The 15331-nt window shown below is 43.9% G+C and overlaps 1 protein-coding gene across 8 annotated transcripts in view; it reads left to right on the forward strand.

Annotated features, from left to right (window-relative positions):
- The first annotated feature begins 743 nt into the window (after window positions 1–743).
- The window catches only part of LOC126004028 (acyl-coenzyme A thioesterase 6-like), a 226179-nt gene continuing 211591 nt past the window's right edge, over window positions 744–15331 (forward strand). For 5 of the 8 annotated variants that reach the window (XM_049770412.1, XM_049770410.1, XM_049770413.1 and 2 more), the window contains exon 1: window positions 744–1304. In XM_049770412.1, coding sequence (XP_049626369.1) covers window positions 762–1304 — 543 coding nt within the window. In that variant the 5' untranslated portion in view covers window positions 744–761. Of the gene's footprint in view, window positions 1333–11053; window positions 11257–14621; window positions 15314–15331 lie in introns of those variants that run through there. The other 3 variants (XM_049770418.1, XM_049770416.1, XM_049770417.1) reach the window with 3 other exon arrangements.

Raw genomic sequence — 15331 nt, forward strand, 5'->3', positions numbered from 1 at the left:
CTGAAGTGAAGAGGCATCTATCTGTGTGTGTGTGTGTGTGTGTGTGTGTGTGTGTGTGTGTGTGTGTGTGGTGTGTGTGTGTGTGTGTGATCACTTCACCGTGAAGGCACATCCCACCCTTTTATTTATTTAATTTAATTTATTTTATTTTGACACAGGCTTTTGGAAACTGTGCTCTAAATCTGATGATTGGCACTTGCATCCTTTGGATTTCCCAGAAATCCAGATAATAAAGTCAGCCAAACCAAACCCTGGACATTCTGATAAGTTAGCTTGATGCAACAAGGATGAAACAGTTGTACATGAAAGATGGTTTTACTTGCAAAGCAGATGTCACTCATGAAAGTGTTATTTGTGATGGGTTCTGTTACTGTGCCATACTGTTCTATTTTATTTATTTATTTTAAAGGTAAACACCGTGTTTCACACGGCTTTTGCCTAACGGAAACTTTCAGAAAGCATTCCATATTCCATCTCCCAAGCCATCCCAGTCAACATCCTTTTACACGGCTCACTCCAGGTTCCCTCCCTCTCTGCACCCCGCCTCCTTTTAGCTCCAGTTTTCCCAGGCGACCTGCTGAGCTGCAAGATCTGCTGGCCTGCGAATTCCTCAATTAGAATTCAATTCCTCAGTTCCTGCAGAACTCCTCGGAGGGGGCTGATGGATGCCCAGTGAAGTCTGCAGAGACTCTCAGCCCAGTTTCTTCGAACTTTCTCTGCCACCCAGAAGCTGATTCGGGAACTGAAGTTTAAGGAGCAAAATGGCCTCTTGCCCTGTCGTCCTGCGAGCAAGGGGACTCAGCCGATGGGCGCGGTGTCAGGCGGGCCCTTCCTTGCTGAGACCGGCTGGCCAGGCCTCTTGGGTTCCAGCCCGGATGGAGACTACTGTGACCTTAGAGCCGGCGGGCCGCAGCCTGTGGGACGAGCCGGTGCGCATCCGGGCGTGGGGCCTGTCCCCGGGGCAGCGGGTGACCCTGCGCGCGTCCCTGCGCGACGAGAAGGACGCGCTGTTCCGGGCCCACGCGCGCTACTGCGCCGATGCCGGCGGCCGGCTGGACCTGGCGCGCTCGCCCGCGCTGGGCGGCAGCTTCGCGGGGCTCGAGCCCATGGGGCTGCTCTGGGCGCTGGAGCCCGAAAAGCCCATGCTGCGGCTGGTGAAGAGGGACGTGCAGAAGCCCTTTGTGGTGGAGCTGGAGGTGCTGGATGGCCACGATCCCGAGCCAGGGCACCCCCTGGGCCGGGCGGTGCATGAGCGCCACTTTCTGGGACCCGGGGTGCGGCGGGAGCCCGTGCGCGCTGGCCGGGTGCGTGGTACGCTTTTCTTGCCTCCAGGTGAGCTTTTTTGGCTAAGTCTGGATCTGGACCTATGTTGGAGAAGGGAGTCTTCACTGTACCCAATTCTAGTGTCAGGGTCACAGGAGTGGTTTTGAGGCCCACTGGGCCGTGACTCTGCTCCCAAAAGGAGAAGTCCTTTGAAAGACATCCCAAGGAGAGGGAAAGGACTTGTGCAATGAACTACACACACATACTCAACCTACGCGGGCAGTTTCAAGTTGGTCCTTTCAGTTTCTCGATTTTTCAGCTTTGGGTTTCTACCCACAACAAATAATAGCGTTAAGGAAATTGCCCAAAGGTAGAAACATTTTTTTGGGTGTGTGTATGTGTGTTTGCTTTTTTGGACCACACCCCATGGTGCATACGGATCACTCCTGGTAGGGCTTGAAGGATCATAAGGAGTGCTGGGAATTGGACTTTGGCGTGGCTGCTTACAAGGGAAATATTTTATCTACTTATCTATTCTCTAGCTCCCTAGAAACTTTTTTTTTTTTTTTTTTATGGGACGGGACTCTGGGAACAATAACTCAGATTGATACTGGTGGTGAAATTAGTACTGAAATATTTTTTTTTAATTTTTTTTTTTATTTAAACACCTTGATTACATACATGATTGTGTTTGGGTTTCAGTCATAAAAGGAACACCACCCATCACCAGTGCAACATTCCCATCACCCAAGTCCCAAATCACCCTCCTCCCCACCCAACCCCCGCCTGTACCCTAAACAGGCTCTACATTTCCCTCATACATTCTCAATATTAGGACAGTTCAAAATGTAGTTATTTCTCTAACTAAACTCATCACTCTTTGTGGTGAGCTTCCTGAGGTGAGCTGGAACTTCCAGCTCTTTTCTCTTTTGTGTCTGAAAATTATTATTACAAGGGTGTCTTTCATTTTTCTTAAAACCCATAGATGAGTGAGACCATTCTGCGTTTTTCTCTCTCTCTCTGACTTATTTCACTCAGCATAATAGATTCCATGTACATCCATGTATAGGAAAATTTCATGACTTCATCTCTCCTGACAGCTGCATAATATTCCATTGTGTATATGTACCACAGTTTCTTTAGCCATTCATCTGTTGAAGGGCATCTTGGTTGTTTCCAGAGTCTTGCTATGGTAAATAGAGCTGCAATGAATATAGGTGTAAGGAAGGGGTTTTTGTATTGTATTTTTGTGTTCCTAGGGTATATTCCTAGGAGTGGTATAGCTGGATCGTATGGGAGCTCGATTTCCAGTTTTTGGAGGAATCTCCATATCGCTTTCCATAAAGGTTGAACTAGACAGCATTCCCACCAGCAGTGGATAAGAGTTCCTTTCTCTCCACATCCCCGCCAACACTGTTTATTCTCATTCTTTGTGATGTGTGCCATTCTCTGGGGTGTGAGGTGGTATCTCATCGTTGTTTTGATTTGCATCTCCCTGATGATTAGTGATGTGGAACATTTTTTCATGTGTCTTTTGGCCATGCGTATTTCTTCTTTGTCAAAGTGTCTGTTCATTTCTTCTCCCCATTTTTTGATGGGGTTAGATGTTTTTTTCTTGTAAAGTTCTGTCAGTGCCTTGTATATTTTGGAGATTAGCCCCTTATCTGATGGGTATTGGGTGAATAGTTTCTCCCACTCAGTGGGTGGCTCTTGTATCCTGGGCACTATTTCCTTTGAGGTGCAGAAGCTTCTCAGCTTAATATATTCCCATCTGTTAATCTCTGCTTTCACTTGCTTGGAGAGTGCAGTTTCCTCCTTGAAGATGCCTGTAATGTCCTGTAGTGTTTTGCCTATGTGCTGTTCTATATATCTTATGGTTTTGGGGCTGATATCGAGGTCTTTAATCCATTTGGATTTTACCTTTGTACATGATGTTAGCTGGGGGTCTAAGTTTAATTTTTTGCAAGTGGCTATCCAATTGTGCCAACACCACTTGTTGAAGAGGCTTTCCCTGCTCCATTTAGGATTTCCTGCTCCTTTATCAAAAATTAGATGGTTGTATCTCTGGGGAACATTTTCTGAGTATTCAAGCCTATTCCACTGATCTGAGGACCTATCCTTATTCCAATACCATGCTGTTTTGATAACTGTTGCTTTGTAGTACAGTTTAAAGTTGGGAAAAGTAATTCCTCCCATATTCTTTTTCCCAATGATTGCTTTAGCTATTCGAGGGTGTTTATTGTTCCAAATGAATTTCAAAAGTGTCTGATCCACTTCTTTGAAGAATGTCATGGGTATCTTTAGAGGGATGGCATTAAATCTGTATGATGCCTTGGGGAGTATTGACATTTTGATGATGTTAATCCTGCCAATCCATGAGCAGGGTATGTGTTTCCATTTCCGTGTGTCCTCTCTTATTTCTTGGAGCAGAGTTTTATAGTTTTCTTTGTATAGGTCCTTCACATATTTAGTCAAGTTGATTCCAAGATATTTGAGTTTGTGTGGTACTATTGTGAATGGGGTTGTTTTCTTAATGTCCATTTCTTCTTTATTACTGTTGGTGTATAGAAAGGCCATTGATTTTTGTGTGTTAATTTTGTAGCCTGCCACCTTGCTATATGAGTCTATTGTTTCTAGAAGCTTTTTGATAGAGTCTTTAGGGTTTTCTAAGTAGAGTATCATGTCATCTGCAAACAGTGAGAGCTTGACTTCTTCCTTTCCTATCTGGATTCCCTTGATATCCTTTTCTTGCCTAATCGCTATAGCAAGTACTTCCAGTGCTATGTTGAATAGGAGTGGTGAGAGAGGACAGCCTTGTCTTGTGCCAGAATTTAGAGGGAAGGCTTTCAGTTTTTCTCCATTGAGGATAATATTTGCCACTGGCTTGTGGTAGATGGCCTTCACTATATTGAGAAAGGTTCCCTCCATTCCCATCTTGCTGAGAGTTTTGATCAAGAATGGGTGTTGGACCTTATCAAATGCTTTCTCTGCATCTATTGATATGATCATGTGGTTTTTATTTTTCTTGTTATTGATGTTGTGTATTATGTTGATAGATTTACGGATGTTAAACCAGCCTTGCATTCCTGGGATGAAACCTACTTGATCGTAGTGGATGATCTTCTTAATGAGGCATTGAATCCTATTTGCCAGGATTTTGTTGAGGATCTTTGCATCTGCATTCATCAGTGATATTGGTCTGTAATTTTCTTTTTTGGTAGCGTCTCTGTCTGGTTTAGGTATCAAGGTGATGTTGGCTTCATAAAAGCTATTTGGAAGTGTTTCTGTTTGTTCAATTTCATGAAAGAGTCTTGCCAAGATTGGCAGTAGTTCCTCTTGGAAAGTTTGATAGAATTCATTAGTGAATCCATCTGGACCTGGGCTTTTGTTTTTCGGCAGACATTTGATTACTGTTTTAATTTCATCAATGGTGATGGGGGTGTTTAGATATGCTACATCCTCTTCCTTCAACCGTGGAAGATTATAAGAGTCCAAGAATTTATCCATTTCTTCCAGGTTCTCATTTTTAGTGGCGTAGAGTTTTTCAAAGTAGTTTCTGATTACCCTTTGAATCTCTGTCATATCAGTAGTGATCTCTCCTTTTTCATTCCTGATACGAGTTATCAAGTTTCTCTCTCTCTCTTTCTTTGTTAGGTTTGCCAGTGGTCTATCAATCTTGTTTATTTTTTCAAAGAACCAACTTCTGCTTTCGTTGATCTTTCGGATTGTTTTTTGAGTTTCCACTTCGTTGATTTCTGCTCTCAGCTTTGTTATTTCCTTCTGTCTTCCTGTTCTTGGGTCCTTTTGTTGAGCATTTTCTAGTTCTATTAGCTGTGTCATTAAGCTACTCAGGTAAGCTCCTTCTTCCTTCCTGATGTGTGCTTGCAAAGCTATAAATTTTCCTCTCAGTACTGCTTTTGCTGTGTCCCATAAGTTCTGAGAGTTTGTGTCTTTATTGTCATTTGTTTCCAGGAACCTTTTTATTTCCTCCTTGATTTCATCTCGGACCCACTGGTTATTGAGCATGAGGCTGTTTAACTTCCAGGTGTTAAAGTGTTTCTTCTGAGTCCCTTTGGAGTTCACAAATAATTTCAGAGCCTTGTGGTCAGCGAAGGTAGTCTGCAAAATTTCTATCCTCTTGATCTTATGGAGGTATGTTTTATGTGCCAGCATGTAGTCTATCCTGGAGAATGTCCCATGTACATTGGAGAAGAATGTGTATCCAGGTTTCTGGGGATGGAGTGTCCTATATATATCCACTAGGCCTCTTTCTTCCATTTCTCTCCTCAGGTCTAGTATATTCTTGTTGGGTTTCAGTCTGGTTGACCTGTCCAGTGTTGACAAAGCCGTGTTTAGGTCCCCCACAATTATTGTGTTGTTGTTGATATTATTTTTCAGATTTGTCAGCAGTTGTATTAAATATTTTGCTGGCCCCTCATTCGGTGCATATATGTTTAGGAGAGTGAATTCTTCCTGCTCTACGTACCCCTTGATTAATATAAAATGTCCATCTTTGTCCCTTACAACCTTCCTGAGTATAAAGTTTGCATTATCTGATATTAGTATGGCCACTCCAGCTTTTTTATGGGTGTTGTTTGCTTGGATAACTTTTCTCCAGCCTTTTATTTTGAGTCTATGTTTGTTCTGACTATTCAGGTGCGTTTCTTGTAGGCAGCAGAAGGTTGGATTGAGTTTTTTGATCCATTTAGCCACTCTGTGTCTCTTAACTGGTGCATTTAGTCCATTGACGTTGAGAGAAAGAATTGTCCTGGGATTTAACGCCATCTTTATTTCAAAATTTGGTGTGTCTTTTGGGTAGTCTTGTCTTAGATTAGGTCTTTCAGTTTTTCTCTTAAGACTGGTTTTGTGTCTGTGAAGTTTCTGAGCTGTTTTTTGTCTGTGAAACCATGTATTCTTCCATCAAACCGGAAAGTGAGTTTTGCTGGGTATAGTATTCTGGGTGAAGCATTCATTTCATTCAGTCTTGTCACAATATCCCACCACTGCTTTCTGGCATTGAGCGTTTCTGGTGACAGGTCTGCTGTAAATCTCAGGGAAGCTTGCTTGAACATGATTTCCCCTTTTGATCTTGCTGTTTTCAGAATTCTGTCTCTATCTGTGGGATTTGTCATTGTGACTAGGATGTGTCTTGGGGTGGTTTTTCTGGGGTCTCTTTTGGTTGGTACTCTTCGGGCATGCAGGATTTGATCACATATATTCTTTAGCTCTGGAAGTTTCTCTTTAATGATATTCTTGACCATTGATTCTTCCTGGAAATTTTCTTCCTGGGTCTCTGGGACTCCAATGATTCTTAAGTTGTTTCTGTTGATCTTATCATAGACTTCTATTTTCGTCTGTTCCCATTCTTTGACTAATTTTTCCATTGTCTGCTCATTTGCTTTAAGTTTTTTTTCCAATCTCTCCTGCTGTATGGAATTGTTATGTATCTCATCTTCCACAGCACCAAGTCTATTCTCAGCTTCTGATACCCTGTCCCAGAGCTTATCCATTTTGTCATTCACTTCGTTTACTGAGTTTTTCAGGCCTGTTAGTTGACATGTTATTTCAGTTTGGAGTTTTGTCATTTCTGCCTTCATATTTTCTTGGTTCTTATTAGTGTTCTGTTCAACTCGATCCATGGTTTCTTGGAGTCTGTTGAGCACCTTCCATATTGCTAGTCTAAAGTCCTTATCTGAGAGGTTGATTAGTTGTTCAGTCATTATCTGGTCCTCAGAATTGTCATCTTCATTCTCTATGTCTGATGCTGGCCTGCGCTGTTTCCCCATTGTCACATTTGTATTGTGGGTTTTTCTACGTGTTGTAGTGGTATTCATTGTCTATATGATGTAGGCAGCACACTCCTCTGGCTCCTCCCTTTCTGGATGGGCTGACTTGCCTCTAAGGGAGGGGAGTCCTCCGTGGATGAAGCCTCACACTGGGTCAAATCTTAGGCCCGAGCATGTAACAGAGAAGACAGTCCAGAGAGAAATGTTTGCTTCTGTGATATAGCGCCGTTCTTAGTGTGATTTTTCCTTCTTGTTGCAATGGAGTTCTTTCCTTAGAAAGAGTGCACGGCCGCGTAGCGAAGCGGAGCGGCCGTGCTCCTCTGAGCCTCTTTTTGCCCCACTCGCAAGAGTTTCACGCAAGAGGACAGTAGACAGACATAGACAGGTCACACTCACAGTCTTTCACAGCTGAGCCCCACTGGGCCGGTGTACTTTCGCGGATTTTCCCCGCCTGGTGTCACACACAGGGAGCCAGCTTTTGCAAAGGATAGCCGGTTTTTATGCTCTGAAGTCCCTCCCTGAAAATGGCGTCTGGGCGAGCGAGGTTTCTGGAGGCTCTTTTTGCCCCACTCGCAAGAGTTTCACGCAAGAGGACAGTAGACAGACATAGACAGGTCACACTCACAGTCTTTCACAGCTGAGCCCCACTGGGCCGGTGTACTTTCGCGGATTTTCCCCGCCTGGTGTCACACACAGGGAGCCAGCTTTTGCAAAGGATAGCCGGTTTTTATGCTCTGAAGTCCCTCCATGAAAATGGCGTCTGGGCGAGCGAGGTTTCTGGAGGCTCTTTTTGCCCCACTCGCAAGAGTTTCACGCAAGAGGACAGTAGACAGACATAGACAGGTCACACTCACAGTCTTTCACAGCTGAGCCCCACTGGGCCGGTGTACTTTCCCCTAGAAACTTTTTAAGCTTTTTTGTTCTTCCACTGGTCAATGAGAAATTTAAAAAAAATGCATTTTCTCATTAGGAATGAGAGAAACACAGAATTACGCCCCAAAATACATTTTCCATAATCAGATTGGTCAGGTGGAGGGAGAAGGACCCAGAAACCACTGAATGTAACTTGTTTGTTACATTGCTAAAAGCAACTTGTTTTACTTAGCTTATTATTCTACCCCTAATAAAAGTACACTAGTAGAACAACCCACTAAAAACAAGCTCACAGTTCCTCAGCAATAGAACAGGTGGATAAATTGGGGTAAACTTACATAAGCAAAATTAACTACAATGCAGCTGTAAGAATTTGAATGATGGGACCCAGAATAATAGCATTGTGGGTAGGGCCTTTGCTGTGCACACAGCTAGTCCAGGACAAACCCAGATTAGATTTCCTGCCTCCCATATGGTCCCCGAGCCTGGCAAGAGTGATTTTTTTTTTTTTTTTGAGTGTAGAGCCAGGAGTAATCCCTGGGAGCCACCAGATGTGGCCCAAAAACAAACAAAAAAGAAAAAAAAAAGAAAAAAAGAGGCCAGAGTGATAGCACAGCAGTTTGCCTTGCATGCAGCAACCTGGGATGAACCTGGGTTTGATCCCTTGCATCCCATTTGCCAAGAGCGATTTCTGAGCACAGAGCCAAGAATAAGCCCTGAGCGCTGCCAAAAACCAAAAAAGAAAAAAAAGTCTTATTCCTGGCATTGTGCTCATTGGTCAATCCTGGAGGTGCTCTGAGGCCATAAGGGTGCCCAGTGTCAAAGCCTGGCCAGCCCCAAGCAAGGCAGGTACCCTACTTGCTGTACTATCACTTTAGCTCCTCAATTTAAAAGCAGTGTTGAGGGACTGGGGAGATGTAGACACGTTGACTCACCCCTAGCAGTACATGGTATTCATTATGGTCCCTCAAGCACCACCCAGAGTAACCCAGCATAGAGCCAGAAATGGTCCTGAAGTACCACTGGGTGTGGCCTATAAATTAATTCAATGTTCTGGGTACCACAGGATCTCAGTAACATGCATGCTCTGTTGACATGTAGAGCCTCAGACCGGTTGACCAGTAAGTAGGGTGGGACCTGGGTTATCTAACACCACAAACAAACAAGAATAACTCACAAACAAAAATATATGTGTTAAAGGCCTCAAAATACTTTAGATTCCCCTGAATCTGAGTACATATCCAGGTATAGCCAAATATTGGCAAGAGTGGCATTCTAGCCCCATCTTTATGCAGCCTACTCACAAATAAAACCTAATAACAGTGTTTGAAGAAATCAAGTCCCAGAAGAACTCATCCGTTTAGATAAAGATAATGCATGCTGGGAACAGGGATGAAGGGAGGACAACATTGGTGGTGGGAATGTCCCTGATTCAATGTCACTATGTACCTAAAATCCTACTGTGAATGATTTGTAATCTACTTTGGTCAAAATAAAAATGATCAAAAAAAGTATTAAAAATATTCTCTTTAAGGTATACATATGTGTTATTATAAGTAAAACTAAAAGAAAGATAAAACCGAGGGGCTGGATGCAGCTCCCTTGGATACCCAGGTTTGATCCTCAGAACCCCAGGTGGTCCCCCAACAATGAACATAATACATTACATTAATAAAAGGAAAAGATAAAAACCATATGATCATATCAATGCAGAGAAAGCTTATTATTATTATTACTATTATTTTTTTTTTTTTGGTTTTGGGGTCACATCCGGCAGTGCTCAGGGGTTACTCCTGGCTCTACGCTCAGAAGTCGCTCCTGGCAGGCACAGGGGACCATATGGGATGCCGGGATTCGAACCACTGACCTTCTGTATGGAAGGCAAACGCCCTACCTCCATGTTATCTCTCTGGCCTATTATTATTATTTTTTTTTATTTTTGTGCCACACCCGATGATGCTCAGGGATTACTCCTGGCTATGTGCTTAGAAATTGCTCCTGGCTTGGGGATCGAACCTCAGTCCATTCTAGGCTAGCATGGGCAAGGCAGAAGCCTTACTGCTTGTGCCACATTTCTGGCCCAAAGAGAATGATTTTGACAAGATCCAACACCCATGACAAGATCCAATATTCATGACAATATCCAACATCCATGAGATGATCCAACACCCAACATCCAACATCCATAAAAAACCTCAAACACTTGCATTCAAGTGATCAGTATTGAAAACCTCTGGCCTGTGTCCCCTCAGGATCTTTGAACACCAGCAGTCTTAGCATTTCTGATTGTCAATTGAAAACGGGCAACCAGGTGAATAGGTGTAAGATGACACCCAGCAATCAATCCTAAAGAAAGGTGTTCCCTATCTTCCTCTTTTGCATTAATCTCTTTCTTGTTACGTAAAGGCCCATCTACATACTTGGCCTTCCCCCTCCTGGTATTGGGAATTGGTTTTTTTTTTTTTTTTTTTTTGGTTTTTGGGCCACACCCGTTTGATGCTCAGGGGTTACTCCTGGCTATGTGCTCAGAAATCGCCCCTGGCTTGGGGGGACCATATGGGACGCCGGGGAATCGAACCGTGGTCCTTCCTTGGCTAGCACTTGCAAGGCAGACACCTTACCTCCAGCGCCACCTACCCGGCCCCGGGAATTGGTTTTAATTAAGAAGGAGTTCTGGCATTTTGGCTGAGGCAGAGAGTATGAGGCAAAAGGCCATGGAGGCCATGATCATCTTTTCCTGATTGGCTTGGTTAATAATTTTTTTTTTTGTTTTTGTTTTTTTGTTTTTGGGCCACACCCAGCGTTGCTCAGGGGTTACTCCTGGCTGTCTGCTCAGAAATAGCTCCTGGCAGGCACGGGGGACCATATGGGACACCGGGATTCGAACTAACCACCTTTGGTCCTGGATTGGCTGCTTGCAAGGCAAACACCTCTCCGGGCCCAGTTAATAATTTCTTTTCTGCTACCTGCCTTCTTCAGATCTGTCCACCTAAGGGGTTAGAAACAGGGCATGCAGGGTGATCTCACAACTCATGGATTTTTATTTTAGAAGTAGGCACCAAATTAATTGTGAAATCACTCCTAAGAGTTCTAGAATACTTGATTTATGTGCTTGTTGGTTCATTTGCAAGGACCTGGTCCCTTTCCTGGAATTGTGGACATTTTTGGAGCTGGAGGTGGTCTTCTGGAGTATCGAGCTAGTCTGCTGGCTGGGAAAGGTTTTGCTGTGTTGGCGTTGGCTTATTACCACTATGAAGACCTCCCCAAGGGCATGGATTCCCTCCACCTGGAGTACTTTGAAGAAGCTGTGGACTACCTGCTCAAATATCCTCAGGTTGGAACCTCTCAAGTTCAAGGTCACTTTCCAGGTCCTCTCCTCATGTCTTGGATTTCACAGAAATTCACAAATTCATGATATTCACTGTCAATCTCTAACAAATTACCTTTTTGTTGTTATTGTTTTGTATTTTGGGCCACATCTGACTGTGCTCAGAGTTTATTTCTGACTCTGCACTCAGGGACCACTCCTAGTGGGCTCAGGAGACCATATGGAACACCAAGGATTGAACCTGGGTTGGCTGTATGCAAGGCAAGTGACCTGTGGATTGTGCTATCCCTGTGGCCCAAACACACTACCTTTTCTTTTTTTCGGCCATACCCATTTGACACTCAGGGGTTACTCCTGGCTAAGTGCTCAGAAATTGCCCCTGGCTTGGGGGGACCATATGGGACGCCGGGGGTTCAAACCGCAGTCCATCCTTGGCTAGTGCTTGCAAGGCAGACACCTTACCTCTAGCGCCACCTCACTGGCCCCAACACACTACCTTTTGTTAGGGTTCCAGTAGACCACCTGTCTGGTGCTGAGAGTCAAAGACCACCTCTGATCATGTAAAATGCAAAAGGAAGTTAATTTGACTAGTCTCATCTAACCAGTGGAATATGACAAAGACCCTGAATCAAATATTCAATCTTTATATTCGCTTAACATTTCTTTTTTTTATTTAAGCTTTTTTTTTTTTTTTTTTTGGTTTTTGGGCCACACCCAGTAACGCTCAGGGGTTACTCCTGGCTATGTGCTCAGAAGTTGCTCCTGGCTTGGGGGACTATATGGGACACCGGGGGAAAAGAACCACGGTCCGTCCAAGGCTAGTGCAGGCAAGGCAGGCACCTTATCTTTAGCGCCACCGCCCGGCCCCTCGCTTAACATTTCAAGCAGCCACTTGGTATCTATTCTAAGCACACTTTGTAATTTTTTTTGGAACCATGACCGTAATCTCTTATTGTTTAATTATTTTTGCCACCTCTGGCCATTTTGGTGGGAACATGCTCCCCTCTATGTTCCTGAGGGGCACTAGCCCACATTATGGGCCCATCTTGGTGAGAACATCCTGTCTAGGCCCTGCTTCAAAAAGGAGGGTTTGACAACTGCTTATTCTCACATTACAAGCTTCTACATGCTTACTGTGGCTGGCTGTAGCTCAAAGTCTAAACAATCTACCCCTAACTTTCTCTTTTTAAGGAAAATGCATCTCATAGCTGACACACTGCCTTTTGTAGTCACTTCAGATAGTCAGTTTCTATGTAACACTGCTTCCTTCTAGTAAAAATGCCCTTCATAGGTATTATGAAATTTTAAATTACAGTATTCTATTGTATTTAAGAAGAGATACAAGCACATTCTAGAGCCGCAAATTCGATACAGGCAGCAGAAAAAAAGGGGGGGGCGGCATGGTGGCGCTAGAGGTAAGGTGTCTGCCTTGCCAGTGCTAGCCTAGGATGGATTGCGGTTCGATCCCCTGGTGTCCCATATGGTCCCCCAAGCCAGGAGCGACTTCTGAGCGCATAGCCAGGAGTAACCCCTGAGCGTTTTATCTGGTGTGGCCCCAAAACAAAAACAACCAAAAAAAAAAAAGGGGGTGGGGGAAGGGAATCTTTGCAGAAGGTCCTAGTTTAAGTTTGATGATTTTTTTTTTTTTTTTTTTGGTTTTTGGGCCACACCCGGCGGTGCTCAGGGGTTACTCCTGGCTATCTGGTCAAAAATAGCTCCTGGCAGGCACGGGGGACCATATGGGATGCTGGGATTCGAACTAACCACCTTAGGTCCTGGATTGGCTGCTTGCAAGGCAAACGCCGCTAGAAGGTCCTAGTTTAAATATTTGTGTTTAACATCTTTTTTTTCCTTTATACTCTCTTGAATGCACTTTTTTTTTTTTAAGGAGGCAAAGAACATAGGTATTAGTATGGTTTGGTTCTAGGTTTAGAGTGTCAGAGGCTAAGAAGTTACATCTTGATTATTTTACAAAATTTTTGTTTGTTTGTTTGTTTAGAGGTCATTCCCAGTGGTGCTTAGGACTTTTGCTTTTTTGCTTTTTGCTTTTTTGGCTCTTTGCTCAGGGATCACTACTGAGGAGGGGGTCTCTGGGAGGCCATATTGAAAACCCTATTCACTGTACAATTTAGTATTTTCTCATAGTGAACTGGAGCTGGGAGCATTTAGGAAAGGGGAGAGGTGACAGGGGCAGAGCATGTAGGGTGCTTGCTCTGCATATAGTCAAGCCAGGTTTAATTTCTGGCATCTCATATAGTTCTTTGAGTCTGGCAGGCATGATCAATGAGCAAAGAGATAGGAGTAAGCCCTGAACTTAAAAGCTGTTTAAACAAAGAACCAAATACCAGCTCCATTATCTTAGGACCAGTGCTTCCTTTTCCTTTTCTTTGTTTTTCTTTTCTGAAAATTGGGATAATAAAGTTTTATTTATTGATTGATTGATTGCTTTGCCTTTTGGTTCACACCCAGTGGCATCAAGGGGTTACTTCTGGCTCCATGCTCAGAAATCTCTCCTGGCTCAGGGGACCATATAGGATGCTGGGAATCAAACCCAGGTCCATCCTGGGTCAGATGAGTACAAGGCAAACAATACCACTGTGCTACCACTCCAGCACCAGGAATAATAATGCTTTCATATAACAGCTCATACTTCCACTAAGGATAAAATGGTTGAAACAAATTAAGAATGCAGTTCTAGGGACCGTGAGGAGAAAAAAAACAAAAGCAAAAACATCAACCTGCTATTCAGAGGTCAAGCAAATGACCACATTTTATACAGCACTTTGGTGATAAAGACAAGAATAGTCCCTGTGAGGGGCCGGGCGGTGGCGCTGGAGGTAAGGTGCCTGCCTTGCCTGCGCTAGTCTAGGACGGACCGCGGTTCGATCCCCCGGCGTCCCATATGGTCCCCCAAGAAGCCAGGAGCAACTTCTGAGTGCGTAGCCAGGAGTAACACAAAAACCAAAAAAAAAAAAAAAAAAGAATAGTCCTTGTGAAACTGCAGTAACCTAGGCTACCCTGGAGGAATTTAAATAGAAAGAAAGGGAAAAAATAACAACAGAGAGCTCTGCTTGCCAGTGGTGAAAGAGAAAAGTAGGTCAGAAAGGGTGAGAGGTATTGGCCTTGTTAACCAAATGTGGGTGATACTAAGACTTAGGCACAGCTTATCTGCCTGATTGTTGAAGTCACCAAGAACAGGGTTAGAGAAATTGCAGCAATAGAGATAGAGATGAAAGAGAAATACATTTTCCAAGTTGCAACTCTTGGTCAGAGACAGCTCAGATTCAGGCTCAGTGCCCCTGCCTTCAGGTCAGGCACATTTGCTGAGCTTCTTCTAATGTCTTTACCCTTTTCCTCTGAACTTTTCTCAGGTTAAAGGTCCCGGAGTTGGTTTGCTTGGGATTTCCAAAGGAGGTGATCTCTGCCTTTCCATGGCCTCTTTCCTTAAGAACATCACTGCCACTGCCATAATCAACGGCTCTTTGGTCAATGTAGGTGGAGCCTTACATTATAAGGGAATGACCTTGCCCCCTGCACCTGTAAACCCCAGTCGATTCAAGGTTACTAAAGATGGCTTTGTAGACATTGTGGATGTTCTGAACTGCCCTCTAAAAGAAGAGGACCAGAAAAGCATCATTCCTGTGGAAAGGACTGAGAGTGCCCTCCTGTTCCTTGTGGGGCAGGATGACCACAACTGGAAGAGTGAATTCTATGCTAGAGAGATCTCTAAGCGCTTAGAGGCCTGTGGTAAGAAGCTCGAGGTCATCTGCTACCCGGATACAGGCCACTATATTGAGCCTCCTTACTTCCCCATGTGTCGTGCATCCCTGCACAGCCTTGTGGGCAAACCTGTCATCTGGGGAGGGGAAGCCAAGGCTCATGCCAAAGCCCAGGAGGATGCCTGGAAGCAGATCCAGACTTTCTTCCGCAAATACTTGGGTGGTACATAATCTGGGAACTGTCCTGGGAAAATAATCTATTATTTAAGTTTTGAGTGCAGAAACTAACACATTATGGATGTTTCACATTCTTTAATGTTGATATATATTAAAGTAATATTACTACTGAGTTTTCCAAGCAA

The sequence above is a fragment of the Suncus etruscus genome, chromosome 3 (genome assembly GCF_024139225.1).
Source record: "Suncus etruscus isolate mSunEtr1 chromosome 3, mSunEtr1.pri.cur, whole genome shotgun sequence".
NCBI classification, from domain to species: Eukaryota; Metazoa; Chordata; class Mammalia; order Eulipotyphla; family Soricidae; genus Suncus; species Suncus etruscus.